Here is a 25,719-nt window from a genome sequence, read left to right on the forward strand (position 1 = left end):
AATGGAAGTGACCTTTTGAATTATGCCTGTTTTACTATATGATCATATGTATTACTGTAAAGAAGTCTATGGGTCAAAAGTCTGCCCACTATATAAAGATTTTGGAGAAATCTTTATATAGAGGCAATACATTGAACTTTGAAATTTGTTACTGGAAGAATAAAAACTTAACAGGATGATAAATGGATTTCACTTAAATGAGATAACAAGGATGTGGTGCCCCTGTTTTATCTGTTAAATCTTGACTGCTGTATAAAGCAACATTAAATTATTTCAAATCTATTTAGGCTCTCAAAACCTAAAACAGTTAAGGATATATTATGGTTAACTGCTGATTGCTTTAATCAAATCTTATTCCTCTTGAAAATCTGTCAGGTGATTATTCAAACGATAAAAACATTAGTTTATTGCATATGCTGGTCCTGTAATTGAAAAAGTAAAATGACTAAGCACAATGTTCTCAGTAAAGCTGCCAAAATAAAACACAGCCCAGAAGGGCAAGCCATGCATTTCATTAAAATAAGGTTCAGTAACCGTGAAATTTATCACCCTAAGGGCTTCCTCACTCTGACAAGTGACTAAAGTGTAAAATGTCAAATACCTGTGAACTGACCAGTAACTTGCATTAAGATTTTGTTAGTCAAATACTAAATGTATTTTCCTGTTCACAAGGTACAAGAAATGAATAGTTTTCTTCCTCAGCTTCCTGTGTTAGTGCTGAAGACTCACACCTACACACGCAGCACATGCAAATGTCTGTGCCTTTGTGGGCTCTGGGAGATGGGAAACTGTGTGTGCTCACAAGGAGGATGAAAAAATGGCAGGGAGCAACCTCAGCTTGTAGAGTCATTAGAAGTTGATCCATGAATGGGGCAAGGAAGGAGTGAACCTGCTGGTTGTCCTCCCTGTGATGGATAATAGCACTTCTGTTCCCATCACATCTAGAAAATATTGTCTAATTCTGTTACAGCTTGGGCCCATCATTACCTTTCTGATGGAGAGATCAGGTCATGCTGTTCTTTTAACAGCTTCTACATTTGAAACCCTCTGTCGAGGCTTTGTCTGAAAATAATCTCATGACTTTCAGACTTTGTAGTCATGTCTTCTGGTTCCTGTCCTTTTGATTATTTCCTCTCTCAGTTTTTTCTGTTTGGTTCAATTTGATGTACAGCATGCTTTGCTCACTGAAGTGTTTGGCTTGAATATTGTTGTGCTTGACGAGGAATCATTTCTCATATGAGGTGATCCTCACCTCTGAAAGAACATTGGGACAAAAGTGAGAATATCTCCTTTCAACAGGATGTACTGACTTGGGTTGTGCTTCTCTGTTGAAATCCACAGGTCTTCCTAAAAAATGTGCAATCCCTTCTCTAAACCACTATCAGGAAGCAATGTTTGAATAAATATTTGTAAGGTTTTTGGTTTTATTTCACATTATGCTGTTGAATCCTTACAGAGAGATCCCTGTTCAGTAAACCTGCTCTCAGTGCATGGGCTGATAATATTTCTGGACCAATACCAGAAAGCTCCTGAAACCCTTCTTGGGAATGCTGTTTTGGAATACTCCAGCTACTAAAGAACACTCCAACTACTCTTCACAGCAAAATTTGTGGGAGCTGTTGTGATGTCATTTGAGTCTGAGTGTCCCACCCACTTCAGTGATGGTTTCATAAAAGTTTGACAGAGCCTGAATATATTCAGGAATGCGTGGCACATCCTACTGCTTATTAAGACTTGTGAAATCCTATGTGATTGCTAATTTATTAAAACCTTCAAGTGTTTCAGAGTAGGATTTCCTTGGAAGACTTCTTGAGTGACCCAATTCAGGCAATTCTACTTGTTTAGTATCAATTCTAAAATCTCTTCCTTGAACCAGAGGCCTATAACAAGCTATCCAATATGCCAAAAATGCTTACACAAGGCTTTTAAATTCTAGGCAAAGTTAGTGTCACCAGAATAACTGCCAGTTGCTTAAAGCCTCATTCACTTCATATTTTTGGTTTGCCTGCTCTTAACAGCTGTATACTTCAAGCAGGTGTAGCACTTCAAATACTTAGGACTATATGTGTCACTATATGAAAGTAACAACTTTTTGTCTGCTTTTCAAGGACTTGGGGTGGTAAAGTTGAATGACAGCTGTTAATTTCAACAAACTGTTACTTATAAATGCCTTGCAGACAATGAGACAGCAAAATAATTCAGGAATGAATGTTGTATCCCTTATCAATTCCATGTATGATAAATGGATTTAGCTGGTTGTGATGGTAGAGAAAGGAATCTGTGTTAACTATCTTCATGGGAACTGGGGTGGAAGCCAAGCCACTATCTTGTACCAGAATAAACTGATAAGAGAAAGTAGAGCAGTTGTTTAAAGAAATAGTCTGAAGATGTAAAACTCTTTGCAAAATTGGGATTAGGTAATATGTGCAGTATTCATTCAAGTACCTGACTTTAGCTTTGTAACTTTAACTCATCCCCTGGTAGATATGACAATTGTTCTCCTGGTCTCTCCCATTTCTTACAATAGATGCAACCCTTGATTTCTTCTGCAGCACAGAAAGAGAACGTCCCTTTGAAATTTATCTAGTCAGAAACACCAAACAGTCTGCTGTGGGCAATCTCCTGGAAGACAAACATCAAGACAGTTTTGAAAATTGAGAAATTTAATATATTACTGCAAGTAGACTCTTGCAATAATAAGTTGCAAGTTGATTAGGAGTTGACAGATCAGGCAGCTGGAAATGTAACATCTGGAATTCTGTGAGGTCAGGCTTAGCTTTCCAGGGGAGCAGTGAGAAGACTCTGCATCCATGATACTTCTAGGATCAGAGAATAGAAAGCTCTGAGAGTTTACAGAGCTGAGTCCCTGTCTTGTGGTGTGCCTGTTCCCAACAGCTGCTGCCAAACCATAAAGATGATTAAACCACAGAAAAGAGTAGAGCCTAAAACTCTTGTTCTGGTATTTCTTCTGCCATCTGAGCAGAGCAGCAGACATGAATCCAGACTGAATGTGAGTGGAACAAGATGAAAAGTCAGTGATGGAACCACAGACTTTAAGCACTATAATAAAGGTGAGTGGATGACAGATTATGAAAGAGAGCTATTTAACTTAACTCTCTTCATGAAGCCCACACTCTTGTTAGTTGCTATTACTCAAGTTTAGAGAATGTTCCTGTCAGTCTGGTGAGATGCATAAGCAGGTAGCCTCAGAGCACTGAAGGCAGCATTCACTGATCAGCTCACAGTTTAGTGAGCTCTTCCTCTGTTCTGTGAATTACCCTACAGTCCCTGAGCTGAGGTCCTTTAATGTTAGGTGCCTCTAGACTAATTCTAAAGATTTATCTGAGCAAGATGTTGCTGTTCCTGTTTATCCTTCAAATCAGCACCCACTCTCCAAGCTGTAGTTGGTGTGCCTTTTAAAATTATTAGGAAATACTCAGTCCTGAATTGCAGCTATAGCTGTTATTTACACTCAGTCTGTGGAGTCCCTTTTATATTCCTTCCTCTGAAGATAGCTTACACTAACTGCACGTGTATTTTGGTGTCTCTTTAAACAATAAAGGCACAAAGCCAAATTCATCTTGTCGGCTGTTCAGGTTTCTACTTCTTTCTCTGGATATCCCCCTTGGCTTGAGATTTCAGGATCTATCCAGGGTAATAGAATGAGCAAAAGAGATTGCTTGTTCTCTAAGTGCACTTTGCAGAGAGGATCCCATCCCTTTCTGAGGGATATTAGATGTCTAGTAGGATAACCTGCCAGCTCAGCTGTTACCCTTCAGTATCAAACTACTTTGTGCACTTCAGTTCTGGTGTTTCCTTCATTGTTTTGCTCTTCACCTATGCTGCTTTCAGAGTGCCTGCACACATTAAAGCAGCTCTGCCTACTTAGAGAAATACCTGTGATATTATCTGACCACAAATTCATTCTGCCTCTGAGAATGATCTGGAAAGGCACTCCAGCTGGTATGCAATTAGCCTTGCATAAAGAAACAACCATTAGATTAGCTTTGTTTTCTAAACAATCAATCGTGCTTGTATAGGCTGAACCTCTCACTGCCCTGTTCTTTATGTCAGCAGCCCTGTATCTGTAGAATGACTCAATGCAATCACTTTGAATCTTACAGCTAAGTTAACATTGGCTATGACTTGTTGATTTTAAATACCTTTTTAATGCAGAGAAACTCTCCCCTTCCTAGAAGAAGCCTGCCTAGTCCTGTAGACACTATTGCAACAATGTTTTTGTTCTTATAGATATTCAAGAAAAGCAGCTTTAGCATGTGAAAGATTGATTCACCAAGGATGTTCTAGGTAATCCATCTGTGTTATCTGATAGTAACCTCCAACAAAATGCTTTTAGGAGGCTAGATGCCTTTCAAACAGCATTTGCTTGTTGTTTTGGGTGGGTTGGTTTTGGTTTTGTTTGGCAGGAGATAGGAATAATAGCTCACAAGGGCAACCAATGTTCAAGGCATTTAAATGTACATTAGCATCTCTACTGCCTTTACAACCTACTTGTGGTAGTCCCAGCTGCCTTGTAACAAATAGTTATAGAGCAGCTGCTGAAACCATTGATTCCTCTTAACCACTCTGCCTTGGAAACTGGTCTCTGTGGGGACTTAGAGGGGTGCAAGACCCATGATCTGGATGAAATGAGGATGGGGATGGTTAGAGTTCCATGGGTGAGATCTGCCTCCATCTCACAGAGCAGCTTTGTCCCTTGGGTTATATACTGAGTTTCCCTTGGAGCATGGCAGCTGTGTGTTTTGCTGGAAGCACACAGGAAAAGTTGTTGAGGCTGACAGAGCATGACTGAATTGTCTGACTGTGACAGGGCTAAACCTAGACTGGGAGCTGTGTTTGCTTTCAAATATTTTCACCTGCAAGGACTTCTGTAGTAATTGCACTGATGTGACAGCAGGGTACAAACACTTCTCTGGTGCAGGAGTGCTGCTGGTCTCACCCCAGAGTGGTCCAGATGTCTGCTGTTGGAGTGGCATGGAGGCTGGAGCTTGTGCATCCTCTAAGAGGAGAGCAGCTGACAGTCATTCCCAAATTAGGTAAAAATGCCAAATTCTGGCAAGCCTTTGCCAAGTATTTCATAGTTCTCCAGAGTCACAAATGGAAGAGGTTTGTGTCCTCTAAATATTGCCCTGCTAGCTGGTCTTCATGTGTCAAGTCCAAGTGCCAAGCACTTGTAACCTCTTATTATTTAGTGTACATGTCAGTAAATATCTTATCCTGACAGTTCTAACAGGCTTAGAGCTTGGCAAAACACATTCTAAAATAGCATTTGTTCATCATCCAAAATCAAAATGTCCTGATCAAGCTGCTCTTAAATGTGGCCTTCAGCTTTCTATGGGGCTGCTTATAAACCAGCTATCTAAAGCATTTTATTTGCATTAAAATGGATGGTTTGTAACTTGGCCAAAATATAGTCTGTTTATTACCTGTATTTCTGTCTCCTGTAAGGTGTAACTTATGTGGTGTGGGTTCCCTACTTTGTTAAAAGTACTCGTTGTGGAAGTTCTTACTGTATTGATCCTAAATGCTGTAAATGAGGTCTGAAATCAGTGTGGTGATGCAACCCTTTTAAGTGCTGATTTATCCCTATTATTGACCAAATTCTCTGATTTTAAGGTTTAATAGTTATTTGGGTTAAGAGGGAATTCTTCATTTTGTTTGTCTTGTTTTGTAATCTTACACCTTACTTAAAATATACAGGCTGTGCATCACTGCTAGGTCCGTTCAAATGTTTATTTAAATAATTGAGAAACTAAATCAAATAGCTCTACTTCATGGCAGTGTACATAAACACGTCTGTCACACTGGTATTTGGGACAGCCTCAAAAACTGGAGCAGGGATCTGTTCAAGTGCTTCTGCAGTACTTTTTATGGAGTGTGCTTTCTCAACGTTTGTTTGTAATGATTTGTGCTGCTAAAGGGAGGCGCTGGAGATGTTTACCGAAGGTGCTGCGCCCTAAACCTGCAGTTTCCTCTACTAGCACCACCTCATGCATCGCAGGTGTGGGGCCAGAGGGGTGGAAAGCAGCTCTTTTACCACACCCTTTGCAGTAGATTTTGGAGGAGGTGGTATTCTTTTGGTGCCAGGAAGTAAGAAATAAATGTTATCTCTAAACACCTTTTATTCCTTTTCTTTCAGTACTGAAGTGTTGAGTTCTATTTAATACTTCATCAGGGGATGTTAGAGTATTTTCCTTGGCTCGGATGGAGGGAAGCTCGGCAAAGCTTGCGTGGGGTAGGGAAGGAATCTCTCTCCCTTGTGCTGACAGGAGACAATTTCCAGCAATCATGTTGAGTCGGTGTGGGCTCAAACTGCAGGTTAGGCTGTAAATGCTGGTTTCTTTACCAAGCAATCATGGTGATGAGGTTCCTCTTTAATCTGTGAGTCCACTCAAACAAGGCAAAATGAGAGCACTTAGTGCAAGATGATATAAACAGTGATATATACTTGTTTACAAACCCTTTGGAGAATCTGAAATGTGAGAAACCCTCTTCTGAGATGTTTTGGCTTTTCTCTGAGGGAGTAATTATTTCCTCATAGTTACTAAAATCCGGTCAAAACCTGACTTCTCCCCTCTTTGTTGGAGGGACATAGAACAAAATTCTATGGATGTTTTCAAAAGCTTCCTTTAACAGAGTTTTCTGAGATTGAATGATGGTAATGCGTTTAGGGACTGGTAATTGAAGATAATTCCAATGAATTAGACTTTGCACACATTAATGATATGCTAGAGGAAGTCAGCTTATGAAGATCTATGCTGTGCTCTTTTTTTTGTCTTGATCTATTGAATAGCTTCTGTAATTGTCTAATACATATTCTGTCAGTATTTGGGTTTCTTAAGTATTTGCAGCCCAAAGAAACCAGCCTGTGAATTTTCAGGCAGCGAATATGATTAGTTTAAATGCCAGTATGTGGAAATAATGTGCTTTTCTCAGTAGCATCTGCAAGGGATGTCTAACTTCACAGATACAGTCTAACTACAGTCCGGGCTTGACTATTTTTATGCAAAACTGTAGTCTCAACCTGTTATAGATAGTATTTCTTATTCTGGAGAATCAGCAAAGGTTGCTCTGGTGTATTCCATTTTCCCCACTGCATTTGAGAGGACAGCCTTGGTGAAAAAACTTGCAAAAAAATGCTACTGGCAGCAATGTCCCAGTAGGATTATTCTTGCACCACCAGCCCAGCTGGGTTAGACCTTGCCCTTCCTTCTGCAGGAAGGTGGGATTGGTGCAGTTAACCCACTTGGTTATGGATTAAGATGCTTGCTGATGATAGTCTTAATTTTGTTTTTGTCTGTTGTTCTACTTCATAGAGACAGAGGGAACAAATCTGTTTAATTCTGATGGGAGATAACATTTGGGGTCAACATGGTTTAAAAACTTGAGGATCTTTTAATAGGACATTCCAAGCTGGACCATAGCTTTAGCTCAGGCCAGACTGGAGTTTGTGCCTATCTGACCAAATCAGTGAGTTTTCTTAGTGGCTTGCAGCAGTGTCAGCCCATAACACCATGTTTGCACGCTGGCCTGAGTGATCTCTCTCCCCATGAGGTTTTGAGTTTTGTGCTTTTGTGGTGACGTGGTTGTTAGCTTTTGGTTTTGAAAGCTGTTAGTGCTTGCTGTCTTGCCCTTTACCTAATTTTGGATGTAGAACCTGCTAACTGGAGATGCAGCTATCACAAATCAAGCATGCCTACGTGTTTGCTATGCTGTGAAACTGCTTCTTAGTGCTTGTTTTCTTCCCAGCATCCCTGGTCTCAGCTGTTACGTTTTCCATTAGCTCTGAAGGCTTCTCTGCTGCTATTTATGCACATATGCCCTTAGCTGTTTACTTGTTTAATGTATCTGTATTAATAAACATGAAGGTAATGTGAGTATATATGACTTTTTTACATATCAGTAAATCAAAATACAAGTTAAATCAGATAATACCACCTTTCCAGTTTAACAAAATGAAGTATTTCCTACTAAAAACAGCAGCAGCCGTGATTTAACAATGTAATCTGATCTAATATTAGTAACAGGCTATGCCTTTAGGGAGCAGTATAATATCCAATCCACTGAATAAAGTCTGTCTCACATTAAATTCTGGATCCCTCTTAAAAAGATGGCTTCCCAGAATTGTTTCAGAAATTGCATAAAGACCCATGATTTCCTATGTATTTTTCGCAGTAATGAATGGAGAAATTATGTTGGCCCCCAAATACAAATAATGATGAAGTAGTGCTGTCTTACAAAGCTGTTCTTTCCCTGATGTCACAAGCACCTTCACCTTTCCACCTTACCTCTTGAGCTTTCTATTCCTCCTCATGTGTCCAGGCAGGAAAATTCCCACCAGGGGAGTTTGTCATGCCCAGACTGCCATCTGTGACTGCATCACCACATCTTCCAGCAGGAGCCAAAATCTTACTCTTGGTTATTTTCTGAGTAAGCTGTGAGGGGGTGGAAAGAGGGTCCCAAGAAAGCCAAGGGGGTTCTAATCAAGGCCACACTTTATAGAAAGAAGGAAGCAGGAAACCCTATGGAAGATTTAACTTAGGCAGGGCTGGAGTTTGTAAGCCTGTCAGGCTTTAATAATTTCTGGAATTTTGTATACATACCGAGGAAAGAGTGCAACAAGTCTTCATTAACCCTTCCAAAATCAAGCTGTTCACACCATTCCTTTTATGTTTTAGATTGTGGTTTGGATATTTATTTGTTGGGGGAGTAGAGGATGTCAGATGTTCAGCGTTTAGAGTAGAAAAGCTGCCAGCGTCATCTGCTTCTCTTAGATGAATTTGTATTAGAAACATTGTGTTTTGGCTTAAACAGCAAGGTTGTAAAAGACATCAACTGAATTAGAGTATGTGAGGAGTCCTGAAGGCAGGCAAAAGTTTGTGTTGGAAGAAGTGGGGAAAAATGCTGTTTCTCCGTGTGAGGTGGATTGCTTCATATTTGTTTTAATTCACAACGTGCTGCAGAATGACTTACCCCTGTCCAGATCTTGCTTCTGTGGCCTAAATTGTGTGGTAGCTTCAAAAGTAGGTCACGATGCAAAAGCACCGTGTTGTTTCCAGTGGCTCTTTTCTCTCTCTTTTTTTTTTTTCTTTTTCTTTTTCTTTTTTTCAAATCTCAGGTTTCAAGATGAACTTGCTGACCTGCAGTTGGTATTAGTCATCGGGTTGTTTGGGCACAGTGTCCTTGTAGAAGAAGCTGGTTTATGCTGTTGTGTTTCAATGCCTTTGATTACCTAAATGATTAATTAGATGTTAGGACATGTCAAATGTGGTTCTTTATTGCACCCAGTTAGTCTTAAACTTTTTCCTTTGGCAGGGTTTTAGTGATTCACAACAGGCCAGTCCAGTGTAACGTAAGACTGTTTTAAAGTGAGAGATTGACTTTCAGGATTTGGAGGTAACATATCTCATATATGGAAATGTTGTTAAGTAATACGTAGTATGATTGATTTTTAAAAAAAATGATTCCTGACCAAGTGTAGTCTTCTCCCTCCGATAGGGTTAATACAATTCTGTTTTTAGAAAGTAGTAGCTACAAAGCTTTCAATGTTTGCATTTAGCTGTCAGAAGTCTTAAAGAGGATTGAAACAACTGCCTTCCTATAATTGCTGCCCTTTTGAACCAAATGACTCACCTATATAGAAAGACATAGAGTTTGTCTACACCTTTATGATGGAAGAACTTCATCAGATCACAGAAGGATACAGCCCTTCCTCTGAACTTCGAGTAGGGTAGTTGAGCACATTTATCCAGCTGGGCCAAAACTTCCAGGTATGCCAAAAAAACATCCCTTGTCACCAGTTCTGTTACTATAAACAGCAGCTAATTGTTAGCAACGGAGCCACAAAACTGCCAGGGAGAAAATAGCTGCCTGTTGGCCAAGCAAGTGGTGTTCTGCCTTGCATCTGGCAAGTACAAGGAGAATACAAGAGAACTCTCCCAGCATGCCTGAGGATCCTTCTGCCTTCTGCACAGCAGGTGTCTGGAGCTGGGCAGATGAGTTTGCTTTTTGATCTTGTAGCCTTAGGGACCCACCAACAGCTCCTCTCCTCTGTGAGCTGCACTTTCACTCTGGCTTTGGGTATTGCTGCCCAAAGGGACATTTCCAGACACTCCTGTGCCTCCCTGTTACTGTGGTATGGATCCCTGCAGCCAATAGGATTTTAGAAAGGATTTCTTTAGCTGCTTGGACATGTTTTTGTCAGCTTCGTTTTCAGCCTGGATCAGTTACAGTGTCTGGTTCACTGCTGTGCTGCTCATGTGGCTGCACAGGAAGCAGTGGGAGTAAGGAACAAGGGGCAAAGAAAAGGAAGATCAGAATGGTGCTCTTAGAGGAAGTACTTGTTCATACCAGCTTAAAGTGAATGAGAAACCTAGAGTGTAAGCAGTGGAATAAGCTGGTAATGGATTTTATGTGATATTTCTTTACCAAATCAGGTGCCTGATCTTACAGAGTAGTTTTTAATGTATTTTGAGAATGGACGAGGCTTTGTAAGGTGGTGCAGCCATGCTTGTAGAAGGGATTGAAGGTCAGTCTTACTTTTAAGAACTGCTCTTTTACAGTAGCATTCTCTTTGTCTGTTGGTGTGGTGGAGCACTGAACATTTGAACTCAAAACACCAGCAGTTATGCTTGGACAAAAGCCATTTTACTCTTGAAAAGGCACAAGCCCAAACGATGTGTCCTTCCACAAGCCAGTCAGATGCCCATTGTCCACTTGCATTGAATTGTGGAAGGAATAATAAGTGATGTTTATATGCAACATGGTGGTAGAAGTGCTCAGCCAAACATTTATTCAGCCTGAAGAAAAGACAGATAAACTCAGAATACCTTTCTTTCTAATGCTAATATTAAAGCTAAACTTAAATCAATCTAGATAACTCTTCAAGATATGACCAGATTACTTGAAAACCTGAACGTAAACCAACTTGGCAGAAAAGTATTTGACAAATAAATGGAATGACTGGGCACTTACAGGCTTGTCAATCTGACATGATTCACAGGTGAAATAGTGTGGTTGCTAGCATGGATGTCTGTGGGATGCACTCATTGGAGGAGGGTAACTTTTAAGGCTCTGGGGAGGAATGAAAATCCTCTCCTATTAGACTAGCTGCTTCTGCAGTCTTACACTTTTTTTCCATGTAAATATTTGAAAATTTCATGAAGAAGTACACTTACTTGGGGTTTTTTGTTGTTTGGGGCTTTTTGATGTGTTGAGCAGAATGGATCACTGACAGGTCCTAATGTGACGATGACAACTGTGACTAGAATTATTAAAACCTATTTAAATTCTGTAATAACTGATTAATTGAATCTTAGCTATTTTCCCTTGTGAAGGTAGTGATTAACAATGAAAAGTCATTGTATGCAATGATGGCTCAAGGTGTCTCTTCATCCTTCCTCTCCTCATTAAGAAGGTAAAATTAATTTAAACCGTAGAATCTTTGAGTTAGAGTAATTCCAACATCATTAGAAAATAATTCCTGTGAGCACAACTGAATGCAGCTCTTCATGATTTGAGACAGCTTTGGTCAGTCTGTATCCTTGCATGTAAAAGAGAGTCATGATAATGGAAAAGGCAGAACTTGAAGACAGGAGATAACTACATGAATGACTGGAAGTTAATGCAATAAAGTTCAAAGAAGAGGATGAGATAAGGGGTAGTTTATCTCTGTTCAATCCTCTCCTTTTTTCCTTAGATATTCAGTAATGCTTGGACAGAAGTGTTTCCATCATTTTCAGTTTGCTCATTCCAGTTTTTCATAGGCTGTGCTTATTTTTGTCGTTGTCTTGGATTTTTACAATTAGTGCATACCATCTCTTCTGAGATTGTTTCCTACACTAGTAAATGCCTTAGGAAATGCCCAATGGCTTTATAGGAAGAAAACCATCTGAAAGATTTGAAATCTTCTCGTGGTATGCAGTTGGGCCCATTTAACTATTTCCTATTTGCCAGCTGTATTACAGCTCAGAAAAATACATTTGTGATTACCTGAAACGTGCTGTGTACTCCACAGCTTACAGTCATGTGCTTTGGCACTGGTTCAGAAATTCTAGTTACTTGTCAAACAGTGCATTCCAATTCCTCGTTAGCAAGAGCGATCTGGAAACATGCATCAAAAATAGTACAGTCTTAAACAATTTGGGCAGGATCACTGTTAGCCTCATTTTATTTTGGTATTGTTGGGTGTGCTACCAGTCTCCTGGCCTCCAGATGGTGGCATCACAAATGCAGGAACACTGCTTATCAAATCCCCAAGTCCTGAACTTAAAAACACACTGAGATGTGTGATAGAAGTAATTTGCCTGAGGCATCATGTTAGATAATTATGTAGCATGAGCTCTTTGTGCATCCTAAGCATCATAGTGCTCCCTAGGGAAAAGAAAACCATGTGATTTTGTGGGCTACAGATATGACCTATATAACACTTCCTCTTCTTTGGCAAACCCTGAGGAAAGGCAGTGATTTTCCTTTGGTTCTTTGATGGTTCACAGGCTCTGTCTGTGAAGAGTACCTATTTGAGGATTACTGACTTGTCAAGCCTGTAACATGTTTTGTGTTGACTCAGTTTTGTGTTATGCCTCAGTGGAAAGTAGGTAGTAAAAGTACAACAAAGATAAGATTGCAAGCAATTTGCAAAGCTTTATAAAATTTTGCTTACAGATTAGCTTTTGGACTATATTACTCACCTGTTTTGTTGGAATATTAACTATTGCTTTATATGTTTTTGTCATGGCTAAAACATGGCCAAAGGTCAGGGTAAAATATATGCAGTTAAGCTGACAAAGAGCCAGTGTCATCAGTCCCCTCCTCCCATAAACACTCAGCAAGATCAGAAATATTTCTGTATCTAATGTTCTCTTTCCACCCAACCTTTGTACAATGCCCAACAGGAATCTTTTCCCATGGATGAAATTCTTCATTCTTCTGCTTTATTTGTTGTTAGTTATGAAAATACCCTTGAAAACCAGCCATGAAAAACAATTAGCGCTGGATGCAGACATCAGAGAATTCTGCGTTGGTATTTTAATCCAGCTTCTCTTCAGGTGCCCTTTACTTTGGAGTTCTTTGCTGCACAAAAGCCTCTGTTATATTTACTTCCATCAGGTAAATGAATTTCTCTCCCTCTTTCAGAAGAAAGAATGCCAGTATTCAATCTTGCCAGATTCAAAATGAACTTGGAAAAAAAGAAGCAGAATATATATCAGTCTAAAATGAACATAAACACAACTGAGCAGGGCTTAGGAAAGAACTGAGGACCTTTCTGAGAGGCTCTTGTTATTCTCTGGCTCTTGTATTAGACGTGCACTTGGAGTCAGATGAAAGTGCTGCAGGAAGTCTAGCGTTATGCTTACCACAAAATTGACATAATGGAACAGTAATTCTCTGTTCTTTTAGATAAAACCTGTCCATTGTGCCTCCTTCTATTGCACTTGAACACTGTAACTGCTTTTTCTGGCATGTTTAAAATATGCTGTTCTTATCTGTGTCAATTACAGCTTCAAAGTCTACCTCCATCTACCACCCATTATTCCTGGCTCTTAAATTATCTGATCACTCCCCATCATCTTCCACTTCAGAAATAACTTTTTCATTCATCCTTTAAGAGCCTTGCTCAAATGGGCTAAATCTCAGGTATCTGCTTTTGTCCTGCCTCTTTATCCTTTCTCAGAACAAATGTTCCTGGCTTGGTGTCATCCTCCTTGCCATGTGCAGGCTGCCCCAGTGCATCACAGAATATTCTGGAGTGATGAACTGCCTTCCTCAATGCCTCACCCTGCAACTGCATATGGAAGGAGGTGTTAGGGAAAGGGAATTCACAGGAGGGGAAATCAGTCATGAGAAAATTGTAGAGACTTTAAACTAGATTGTGCAGGAGAGTAATCCATGACCCTTAGTCTGTAATGCAACATAGATGTTCTGTTGTTTTGGATAATAAGGGCTCACATGTATACTTTCAAATTCGACTGAAAGTCGTGATGCCTGAGTCTGCCAGCAGTTAAACATTTTATGACTAGTCTGTAATTAAAATAATTGCTCCTACTCCAGAACATGTATTTTGTAGGCTTTACTCTCTCAGAACTCATGTTATGTAAGGTGGATGTGTTTTTTTTTAATACACAGAGTACTTTACATTTATGATAAACTACTTACATCTTAATTTCTGTTAATTCTGAGTGGGTAGAGAAATACTTTCCAAGTCCTTTTTGTTCTGAGCTATTTAATGCTTATAGATAAAACCTTGAACTTAAAACTTGCTTTATACTCTAGTTCAGTAAGTTATTTTAACTTTCTCTTGTTATTTAAAGGTTTGTCCAGCTCAAAATAAAATTTTAACATTAGTTTGCTGTTGAGGTGATGAAATGTGAGAGTTCCAGTAATCTTGGGGAGTCTGGAAGAAGAAAAGATGTGTACCAAAAACATGCTTTTGAATGGAAGAATAAAATATGTGCAATAAACAACTCTAAGGAGGGTGTCAGCAAGAGGGAGTGCTCAAGATGGTGTTCTCATGATGCACTTTTAGTAGAACAGTGTCTCAGGTCCTATTGAAACAGAGCTGCTCTTGTGATTAAACATCAACCTTGGCATCCCTTTCCTAAGGCTCAGTTTTAGGCTCACCACTTAATGATCTGGTGTGTGCTCAGGCCCACAAAGAGGTTTTGTTGCCACAACTGAAGACAGGGAATTGCAGCGTGAGGAACTTCTACTGAGGCCAGCTTTGCTGCCAGAGCCAGCATTTCATGGAACCATATCCCTGAGGGGTTTTGTCCTGGGGTCACAGCTCAGTTGCCCTGTGTGCAGAGATGTAAACATGCATCCTTCTAATACAAACTTTATGTAATCTTACTTTTTATAAGATGCTTTGTTTTCTTCTCCTAAGTGCTTAAACACATTTTGATTGGCATGATTCAGTATTTTTACATCTACTTAGATTTTGTCTATGGCACAACGGAGGGGAAGGTACAGACGAAGCTTGTCTTACCTGTTTAGAATATATTTTAATAATTTTAATGTGGAAGATACTGTACCATTCTGCTTCCACAAATTTCAGCAGCCTCACAGGATGTGGGAGTAAGATAGTCTGGTCCTGTGTGCAGAAAGAAGATGAATTCATATGCTGTGTATATCTTCATTGAAGTTTAAATATTTAAATATCAATCCTTAGTTATATTCATCATGGCTTATTTTGCTCATGCTTCCTTGAGAAATATGTTCAGTATAAAATGGCGTGATCATTGCTGCAAAGTAACTTGCAACTTCCAAAAATCTAAATGGAGATGTGTGTGTGACCATGGTAATTGATGAATCATCTTCCTGGCATAGAACTGGAATATCCTATGCTATTTCTCAAATGCAACCTGCTTTAAATTTCCCAGAATTTTAGTCTTGTGTTCGGTGTTCTGAGGATCTTGGACAAGTACCCTGACATTCTTCTGTGGCTTTGTGTAGGATCACAAACCAGAGGAACTGGAGTACAGTAAAGCATCATTTAAATACAAGGCACAACTGCTTTTCAATGGAAAGTGCAGAGGTAGGAGGGAACGTGGAATAAAAGACCCTACTCTAGGCAAGGACAATGGAAAGCATGAAGCAGGAAATAGGTTATATGGTTAAGGGGGGGGACACAATATCCTGAAAAAGCCTATTGAAATTTTTAAATGCTTGCTTTTTGTTGCAGATTAATCAGCCACTCGATGGGGATTAACAGTGGAGCACCTCTTTGTGTCGCCTTTCCACCTCTGTGTAGCACGAATAACAACTTCAGCACTTCTTCAATAATAATTATGAAACTGGTATTAACTGAATGGCAATTATGGATTTTTAACTCTAACTCACAGTAAACCAGCAAGCCATATGTTGAAATTCTTACCAAATAGCTTTTCATTCTTAATGTCTCGTATCTCTACAAGAAGTTGCAAGATACCTGTTTGTACAAGAGGAATATAAGCATTACTTGCCTGAGGAACAGAAGCTGAAAGAGAAGACACCCTAACTTGTTCGTGGAGTTATGGTAGTATTATTTATATAGATATAACAAATATATATATTTTTTATGGTAATGAAAATGGCTCCTCAGAATGCTGACTCGGAATCTATGCAAGTTCAAGATCTACCTGTGGCACAGCTTCAGAAACCAGAAAACAAGGAGAATGAAAGTAGGGAGGAGACCATTAGTGAAGGATCCATAGACCGGATACCGATACGCCTGTGGGTGATGCATGGTGCAGTAATGTTTGGCAGGGAATTTTGTTATGCCATGGAGACAGCTTTGGTAACACCTGTATTGTTACAAATTGGTAAGTAATTCTCATTTCTGTGAATCAAAGCTTTCTGTATATTTTTGCATTGATTGAAGCCAGGCAAAGAGGGAAGATACGTCTGCCAGCTAAAGGTACACAAGGTAAAAAGGATTTTGGTTTTTTTCCTTAGTGCCTGTAGCACAGATTCAACTGTGTGATCATGTTTAAGTGGTAATCATGCATTCATCTTCTGTCTAATATTGCTTCCCTCTGTAAAAAATGTAAACTGATGTAATTCTAAAATTCCTACTACAAGGTAAGTGTCCTAGAAACAATGTTAGGCTATAAAGGATTGCAGGGAAGCATTTTTTTAATTTATGGAGAAATGCTTCAGATTACAGTACTTTACAATATCTAAACAGTTAGAAAAATTGGTTTTTCCAGTGAACTACTGCATTTATTTCTAACCACTAGAGAGTCTTGTTTTGTGTGATTAATCTGCAGTTTACAGCATGTGAATATATACATGAATAAACTATGATACCAATAGCCTAGGTGATAATGGGGGGAGGGATATGGTTTAGAATATGGGTTGTCAATGTTAAATTTCATGGTGAGTATTGTCATTAGGTTTTAAATAAACTGTTTCCATTATTAAGAGGATCTGATATTGCCTTTATCAAATACAGAAACTTATCAATCATATATCAGAAAATATGACACAACACGGAATGGAAATGCCAGACTGAGTGGGGAGTAAACCAACCATGCGTGTGCACTGTATAATTGTCCATATATTTGTATATTATATGTGTGCTTTGGCTTAGCTGTGCAGGTGTGCTTTACAGCTTGCTCAGCTGTGGCCAAACAGAAACGCTCAACCAACTAAATAATAATGTTCAATGAATACTATTTACAACACTGTTTTAAAATTTCCAGGTTAGCATCCTGAATGAAATACATGGGGGGTTTTTGTTTGTTTGACATGAGAAAAAGGCATTTTAGATTCAACTTGTGAGCGTGTGATATGCAAGTCCTTTCATGCAGTCTTGCTGCAGTTAAAAATGTGTTTTCATATTAAATTGCTTGTTGGTTTATTTTGAGTGAATGGAGTGAATAAACAATGCAGTTAGTGCCGTGGGAGATGCTGAAGAGTTAAGCCTCTATGTTTTCCTGAAATTTTTGATTTTCAGACCTCCTCAGATGGTCTTCATGGATCTATTGTTTGCATAGTTAAAACAGATTCTAAAAAGCTCCAAAAACAGAGCTTTTCTGATCAACCTGACTTGCTAAATAAAACACATGAAGATTCATCTAGGAATGTTTGTAATGTTTATAACTTGTTCTGAGGTTTTGCCTTTTGGATAAGTTGAGATTTAGAGACTAGCAGCATTGATTCAGTAATTGTCTACCATAAACTCAAAAACTTGCATCCTGCTTTGCATGGAGAAGACCCCTGGTTTTGTAAGTGACCTGTACATTTTTGTTTGCTTTGTTTGTGCTGGCATTTGGATGATTAAAATGTATGGCTGGCTAAGCTGACTTTACCTTACCATAGGGTAAGGTCAGACAGTGTAAATATACCATCCTCCTAATTACTGACCTGTCTTCCAGTTTACATTTCTTTTGTGAGCTTTTCTAGCTGTTTCCTCCAGATAATTGAGAAATATCTCTTCCTTTCCTTCCCTAACTCCAGTGATCAAAATAACATTGGGATTTGGGGAAAGGGAAGAAGAGGGCTCCCATTTCTAGAAAAGCTGCAAATTGACAAAGATGTCAAAGTCTGTGGGCATGCAGCAGTAATGTTCCAAGCCACAGAGATAAGAAACGGAGGTAGCAGTTACAAATGTCAGTGCTTTGGGAGCTAATTGAAATCTTTCTGCTTGGCTCCTGTGCCCTCAGCAGGGCTAAAAACAATGTTGGATTCACTGAAGGGTTAAGTTATTCACGGGTGACTTATCTGGCCTCTTTGTTAATTACCTCTTACATGGTTCTGTTTACCTTTATCAACCTCAACATCTGTCTGTCTCAGCATGAACTATATTTATTCCTCACTGGAGGGGGTTGCAATATAGCTGTTGAACTAATGTAATATTCCCTTTGCTTCTTGTTTTGGTAAAAGCAAAGATCAGTTTCTGTGAGATTAAATTGGCTCGAGAAACTATATTTGAGAATTGGCACCTGGGGAAGTGGGGTGACTCAACCAATTTTGCTTATAAAACACTGAAGAACAAGAAGCCTTTTGGGTATGCAAAAAAAGATGACTCTTTACAGAGTGTGTTGAATATTAACAATTAAACTTTACAGTGTGTGCTTGTGCTTTTCTGTACCTGGGAAAACTTTGATCACTGAAATAATCTGAGATTCTTATCAGATATCACCATAAAAACCTTAGCCACATTAATATGGTGCTGCTTGCAAGCATTTGACTTTCTTTGCAGTTTGAGTACCCTGGATCAGAGGTGTAGTTATGATTTGGCAGATGACCAACCTGTCCTACTTGTTCTGTAACCCACAAGATTTTATCAGCTGAAGGAGATGGTCACTGGGACGGTCCCTTTCCAGTTCAGTGGTCGTTGAATTCATTATGTTTAAGTTTCCTGAAGTTCTGAAATTTTAGCAAGAGAACTTTAAAGCATCAGTGGAAACTACTTGACTCATTGACTCATTGCATACTGTGAAGTAGAAAAGTGCTGAAGCACCCAATTTACGGCACCCCACTGAAAGAAACTCTAATTTCTGACTTTAATCATTTTCTTTATTGCTATAATTGATGTTACATTACTGTGTCAGAAATGCAGCTACAAATTTATAGCCTTGTAGCCATAACTGGGCTTTGGTAGCCTAGCAACAAGTACAAGCCAAATATATATTACATGTTTTTTTTAATTACAGCTTGCTCTTTGGTTTCTTAGTATCTGCAACTTAAGAATTCAAAATGAAGCAGTGAACTTGTTTAGAATTCAAACTGTAAAAAAATATGAGAATTCTAGTTAGAGTCCAGATGAAATTATATTGATTGACACTTGCAGAAGTTATACCCTCTAAAAATCTCCATTAACCTTTGTGGGACCTGTTCAATAAGCAGTTTCTCCCAGCCACTGTTAAATTTTACTAGAAAATAAGCTTTCAGCACCTTCAGAACTTAAGTTTTACTTGTTCATGAGTCGAAGGATTTTGAGAAACTGAGTGATTGATGTTATTCTTGACTATTAACACTGCTGTTTGCTTCCCCTGCACAGAAACTACAAATTCCATAGGAGCAGGATGAGGCCTTTGTCTTCCAAAACATCTGGTACTTAATGCTGCTTATCTGGGAGAGAGAATTAAAATCCCTGCTATTGTTTATAAATGACAGTGTATATTCTTCCATCATTAAACTTGGCTTCTAAGGATTAAATCTCTAAAATCATCCCAGTTCATAAGTTCATGGAAGATTTGGATAAATGATAAATTTATTTTGCACGGGACTTTGTGTGAATAAAAGTAAAAGGAGGAGAAACCAAAGACTGGTGTGGCATAAACTTGGAGAAACTGCTTCTTGAAGAAACTTGTTCAGTGAAACAACAATACAGTACTTCTGTTAATAACACTTTAAACCATTAATAAATACATAACTTGGTAATTTCAGATTATTTCTACTTTTATTCAAACAAAATTTTGGTTTTAATACAAGATGTAAATTCATTTCAGTTCTTCTGAAAGGTGGGATCCATGTACCTGTTTCATTAGGACTGTTGAAGAAAGAAAAAATCTGTATTTTGTGACTTGGGGTGGCTGCTGCTTTCAGCATGAAAAACTCACTGTCTGAGTAGTGGTAGCTGTAAACATGGAATTCACATTTTATATTTAATATGATAAAAGCTTTGTCAAGCCTTTACTGTTGCTTCAAAGGCTCTTTCAATGCTATTGAGCTTTTTATGAATAGTTAATAGATCCAGAATTGACTGTCAGCACCAGAGCTGTTCCTCGTTCTCCTGAGTCAATTAAATATATTACACTGGTGCTCTTTAAAAGTATCTATGTACATTTACATAGTTTCATAAGGAACATAAGGAAAATGAGTTTACATGTGCTGCTTGCCTTTATAATGTCACTTAAATTTAGGGATGCTTGTGTGGTATGCTGCAGGAATAGCTGTGGTTTTTTATGCATTTTATATCTGAGTGCCTCTCTGTGATGGCATCACTTTGTTTTACTGTGAGAGTTAATGGGTTCTTGTAGTAAACATTGGCTAGTCTACCATTAAATATTGAAGTTGGTCATTTTCAGCTTAACCCTGATCATCAGTGTTGTTTTTAGGCCACAACACTGAAAAATAGAATTTCTAGAAATTGTATATGTCACTGCTAATTATTAGATTTCATTAAAAAGAAAGGCTGAGCTACACAGAGCAGAATATCATAGATTATTTTTGTTTGGAAATTATTTCTCTCATTAGATTCTTTCAAATCAGCAAAATGCTGTAGTTGCTCTAGTCTCATATACATAGGAAAGCTGTTCTGGGCTTTGGGCTGTTATTTTACAGCTAAAGCAGATATAATATCTCATTAAAAAAGAAATTGTCTAGCATTCAAAATTCATCCAGCCTAAAGCTTAGCAGACTATGCATTAAGGGTCCTGAAATGTAGTTCATGTGAAATTGCCAGTATGGAAAAAGTGTGTTAAGCAATAACTCAAACTGCTGATTTTGAGAAATCTCTGTGGTAGCTGAGAACTCATTATGCAGAAGAGATTCAATATTCCAGAGTGAATTCTTTTAGTTTGCTGAAGTGACTCTCTCCATTGAAATGTAGTGTTGATACCTGCCTGAGAAGAATGCTTGTAGGTAACGGGAGATTATGGAGATGTATTTAGAAACCAAGCATGAAATGTTACAGATGAATTGGCTTCTAGGTCTGTTTCTTCAAAGGAATTAAGGTATCAATTGCTGACTCAATTCCTGTGGAAGCGGATAGCCTTCCTAAGGCTAAGCTTGAGATCAAAGGAAATCTAAAAACCTGAAAGATTTCTTGGGAAAGAAGGGAGCAAAGGGTTGCATGGGCTGTTAGAGGCTGCCTGTAATTTAAATGAAAAAGAGACGAGTGGCTGGAAAGCCTCTTGCAGATGGAGGAAGCTCTTCAACACAAAGCAGCACTGAGTCTCTTTCAGCTTAGCTCCAGTAGTTGAGTTTATTCCTCATCTCTGCCAGAGGTTACATTAAGGTTATGTATTTTTAACTGCCTTTCTGCAAAGCTTCATCTTCCATTTCAGCTGTGTCCTACCTTACCTTGTCTTACCAGGAAGAAATTGAGTTGCTATAACCTGGCCTTTTACTTCCAAAGTTAAATTCCTCTTCAGTCCAGCTGCATCTGTGCTCCCAGGCATGGCTCCATTTGATGCTGAGAGTGAATTGCAGGATCTGAATTTCTCTTTGGAAGAATTAATGGCTGGAGAGCTGACCTGTCCCAAGAGAGGGCTGTAACACAGCTAACCTGAGGGCAGGAACTGAATATACAGTGGATCCAGAAAACCTGGAATAATAAACAATTAAATCCTTTTTTCAGCCTTGTTAGCTTTAGTTAGTCTGTAAGATCCTGTAAAGTTTGTATTCACATCTCTTGTGGTGGAATGTATAAGACTGCAAATACTGTGCCTGAGGCACATGTTAATTGCTCTATAAAACCTCCCCACCCATCTTTTTTTACTTATTGACTAATTTTATGCTCGCTAAGGGATTGTGTAAGACTACTTTTACTGTACTTTTTTTAAACTAACAAGCAAGAAGGCTTTCATATCATGTATCACTCTTACATAAAATATCTTTTAACCTCGAAGCAATAGCAGCACAGATTTTGAGCACAGATAGCCTTAGTGGAAGGTTGGGTTGAAGATATAGTCAAAGCCCTTTTAAAAAAAATATGCTATGGAACCGTTAAGATTTTTAATCCTGGGGCCAGTTAGGAGCATGTGCTTTATTTCCATATGAAGGCAAATGCCATGCAGCTTGGCAGTTGTGCAAGAGCTGTTCTTTACAGCATTTTTTATATCAATGTTCTGTTTTTCTTTAAGTAACACTGAATCTGGCATTCAGAGGCACCACTGATAACACATGGCAGATTTTCAGCTGGGTAATGTGAGGATTCCTGCTGGCTCTAGGGTCCTACAGACTGTGAGTTTGGATGAAAAGCCATTCTAGGAGAGGGAAGTTAAGTGCAAATGGCTTCAGAGGCTTCTTCCATAGCATTAAATATGTTTCCTATTGCTACTTACCAGTAGGAAACTTTTTGTTCCCTTTTTTTTTGGCTGAATAAAGCTCACTGGAGAAGCTTCTTCTAAAATAAGGTTCGTATTTATTATGGTGCTGCTTTTTCCCATTCCAAATCTTTAACAGAATTCCTTGAGCTTTTAATTGTGTACTGTGGGAATTTTAATGTGGTTTGGGGTTTTTTCCCCCAGCATAAAGAGTGTTCACAGTAAAAACTGTTGTGTGAACACTCTTTGAATCCTCAGAGGTTTTCATTTTTAGAGTTTGTGTGGTCTGAGGATAGAGCAAGTGACCAGTATATGACACAAGAAATATCAGTAGATCTGAAAACTGTGGGCTGATAGAAGCAGCACAGTGCAGGGTAAAGCCAACTGTGTAAAAATGCAGGCTGTCAGCAAAGGATGGAGGTTTAAAAGCAATTTTTGATTTCATTGTCACCTCTTTTCTTCAAATACTTTTTTTTTTCTGCAGCAATAGATGTTTTAGTCTGTGATTTGTCAGAAGAGCTTAAAGCCTCCAAAAATAATCACTCTCTAAGAAGGAAATGTACATCTCTATCCTTATGTAGCTGCTGTTTCCTACTTGTAGATATTTCCAGCATGCTTCCTACTTTTTTATCTGGAGTAGCCAACGGTTAGGAGAGGTAAACTGTTTGTCATGCCATAGGTATACTTTGAGATCTCTGTTCCCCTTCTTTCCCAAGTTCCTTTTCTCCTGCCCAAAGATCTAGTAAAACACAGAAATAAGAACTATTCAGTTACTAACTAACTAAGTGGAAGTTTAGTTGGTGAACTGGGTATGGGACCATATTAATAAAGAACTTTTTTAAAAATTTTCCTATCAGCCAATACCATTAAATTCTTTTTTCTGTCTATTGTAAACAGGGTTTTTATATTTCTCTTATTGCATCACCAAATTGACTTGAAATTCTTTCTTCTCACACATACTAGACCCACCTTGTTGTGAGACACAAGGCAAGCCTTTCTGCTGCTTTCAAGGGCAGTTCTAGAGATTGAAATAAAGGAAAACAGATAGGAATAAAGGAACTGCAGGATCCCTGGATTTTTACTAAGATTCCCTGTGAGTAGTGGGGAAAAGAGGAGAGAAGTAGAGACAGACTTTGGCCTCCTGGAAATGCACTAAAATTGAGTGGTGTTAAACACGCATTTACACAACATCTTTCTTCGCTTAAACCCTTCCTCTTAATCTGCTTTCCACTACATGCCCAATATCTCTTTGTACTTCTGTCTAAACACCCTCATCTGGAACAAGATGTCAGGAGAGGCCTTGACTGTACATACATGAATTTTTCTGCTCAGAATTTGAGTTTGACCCTCAGCTCTGACTGAGGTAACTTTGCCATAGCAATAACAGGTGAAACATGATAGTGCTTCCATGCTCCTTTATTACAAAGTAATTGCCACCAGGGCAATTTTCCAGCAGGCAATTGCCTGTTCTTTACTGTAAAAAGAAACCTTTCAGCTCTTGCATGGGGTTCTGGTGGCAAAGACTTGCAGATGCAGAACTGAGATTTGGATGCCCAGCACTGGAACTGGTGACCCCACAGCTGACTTCAGTGGGTTTCTGTTCAATGTGGACTGAGAGACAAGTTATGAAAAAGGAATAGCTGGGAACTTGTCAGTGAACAGGAGTCTTACTTTTCAAGGAAATAGGATTAAAGCTACTTTGGAAATTAAGACTGTTAGCAGGCCAACTCATGTAATGTTTTAATATAGGATTTTCAGAGCTGCAGCCAGCCCTGTGAGCTCTGTTCCCCTCAGTCTCCTGTGTGCTTGTTGCAAGAGTCTTTCTGTTGTGATGCCCCTCTGGGACCCCATTTATTCATCCTCTTTTCACCAAACAACGGTTGAAGAGGTTTCAGATACACTTCCTGCAGGCTGTTTTGCAAGAAATTATTGGAAATGTTTTGTGCTACTGATTCAGTTTGATAATATTTAATACAAGTCCATTTAACTAAATAGGGAAAATCCATGTTATGGATTATGTCTGCATTGGTTTGGATAAATCTCCTATAGCTCATGTAACTCCATAAACATCTTCCTCTCCCTGAAGTCTTGAATAGCTGGGTACAGAGCAGCACAAATGCAGATTTTTCCAAAAACAGATGAACCCAACTCTGTTAACATATGGAACCTCTAGGTGAATTTTTTCCAGGGTAGTAGATACAGAGCACGTAAATTGAAGAATTTGAATCTGAGCTTCTGTTTTTAGGGAGTGGTGACTTCTGGGCTACAGTTTTCCACAGTAAAGTTTGGTATCATCTTTCCAGGCTTTTGGGAGTGCTCCATGTGAGGAGAGAGCTTCCACACTTGGCTCAAAAATGTCTTAACACACTTCCAGAGCAAGAATGCTTTTCCCCATGGAGGTGCTGGTACAGGGAAGGGTGAACAGAAAGGCTCACTCCCTACAGTGGCCTGGTTCTCTCCTTGGTATAAGCTTTGTCTCTGGCAAGTGTCCCATCATGAGGCAGTGCAATTGCTTTTATTATGCCCATAAATTTTGTATAACTTCTGCTCAGATCATCTTCACCTTGAATTTCTATTCTCCCCTGAATCCCAGTGTCTGTTCTTTCTGGCTCAAGTGATAAACAGAGCTGGATCATTTTCTATGTATTCTCAGTATTGGCTGTATAAAAACATGAATTTCCTGCTTTTATCTGTTGTGCTGCTCTGTAAACAATAGTCTTTCAATAATTCAGTCTATCAGAATTGAGCTTACCCGCCCCCACACCCCCTAGGATAATCTGCAAATTCCAAAAATATCCTGCTTTAAATGAGCTCTTGATCTGGAAGTGTTTTAATACCTCTTACAAATGTTATATCTGGACACTTCTGGAAAGTAAAGTATTTCTTTGGAGAATAGAGATCAAGTTCATACCCTTAAGAGTTCATGTAGGTGGCAGGAAAAAAAATATTAAATTACATATTCTAAAATTAGTTATTAAACTTGGGCACTCTGGGAAGAATCTTCATGAATTTAAACCAAAGTGTCTTGGGTATTCAGATAAATGATTGTTTACTGGGGTTAATTAGTTGTAGTGGAAACAGTTGTGGTATTCATTATGTTTTCTTTGCCTGATTTGGAAAGTCAGAGTCAGTGTCCTACCAAGCCAGACATTTTCTGGCAAGGAAGAGTCATTACAGGCATACCTGCTGTCTTATATGGACTGCATCAGGTGACTTCAAAATG

The 25,719-nt window shown here is 38.9% G+C and overlaps 1 protein-coding gene across 4 annotated transcripts in view; it reads left to right on the plus strand.

Annotated features, from left to right (window-relative positions):
* Positions 1 to 25,719, plus strand: part of SLC45A4 (solute carrier family 45 member 4) — an 85,004-nt gene that overhangs the window by 32,441 nt on the left and 26,844 nt on the right. For all 4 annotated transcript variants that reach the window (XM_084219246.1, XM_084219248.1, XM_084219247.1 and 1 more), the window contains one exon: positions 15,701 to 16,319. In XM_084219246.1, coding sequence (XP_084075372.1) covers positions 16,076 to 16,319 — 244 coding nt within the window. In that variant the 5' untranslated portion in view covers positions 15,701 to 16,075. The remainder of the gene's footprint in view (positions 1 to 15,700; positions 16,320 to 25,719) is intronic.

This window comes from Fringilla coelebs, assembly GCF_963513975.1.
Source record: "Fringilla coelebs genome assembly, chromosome: 1".
Lineage (NCBI taxonomy): Eukaryota > Metazoa > Chordata > Aves > Passeriformes > Fringillidae > Fringilla > Fringilla coelebs.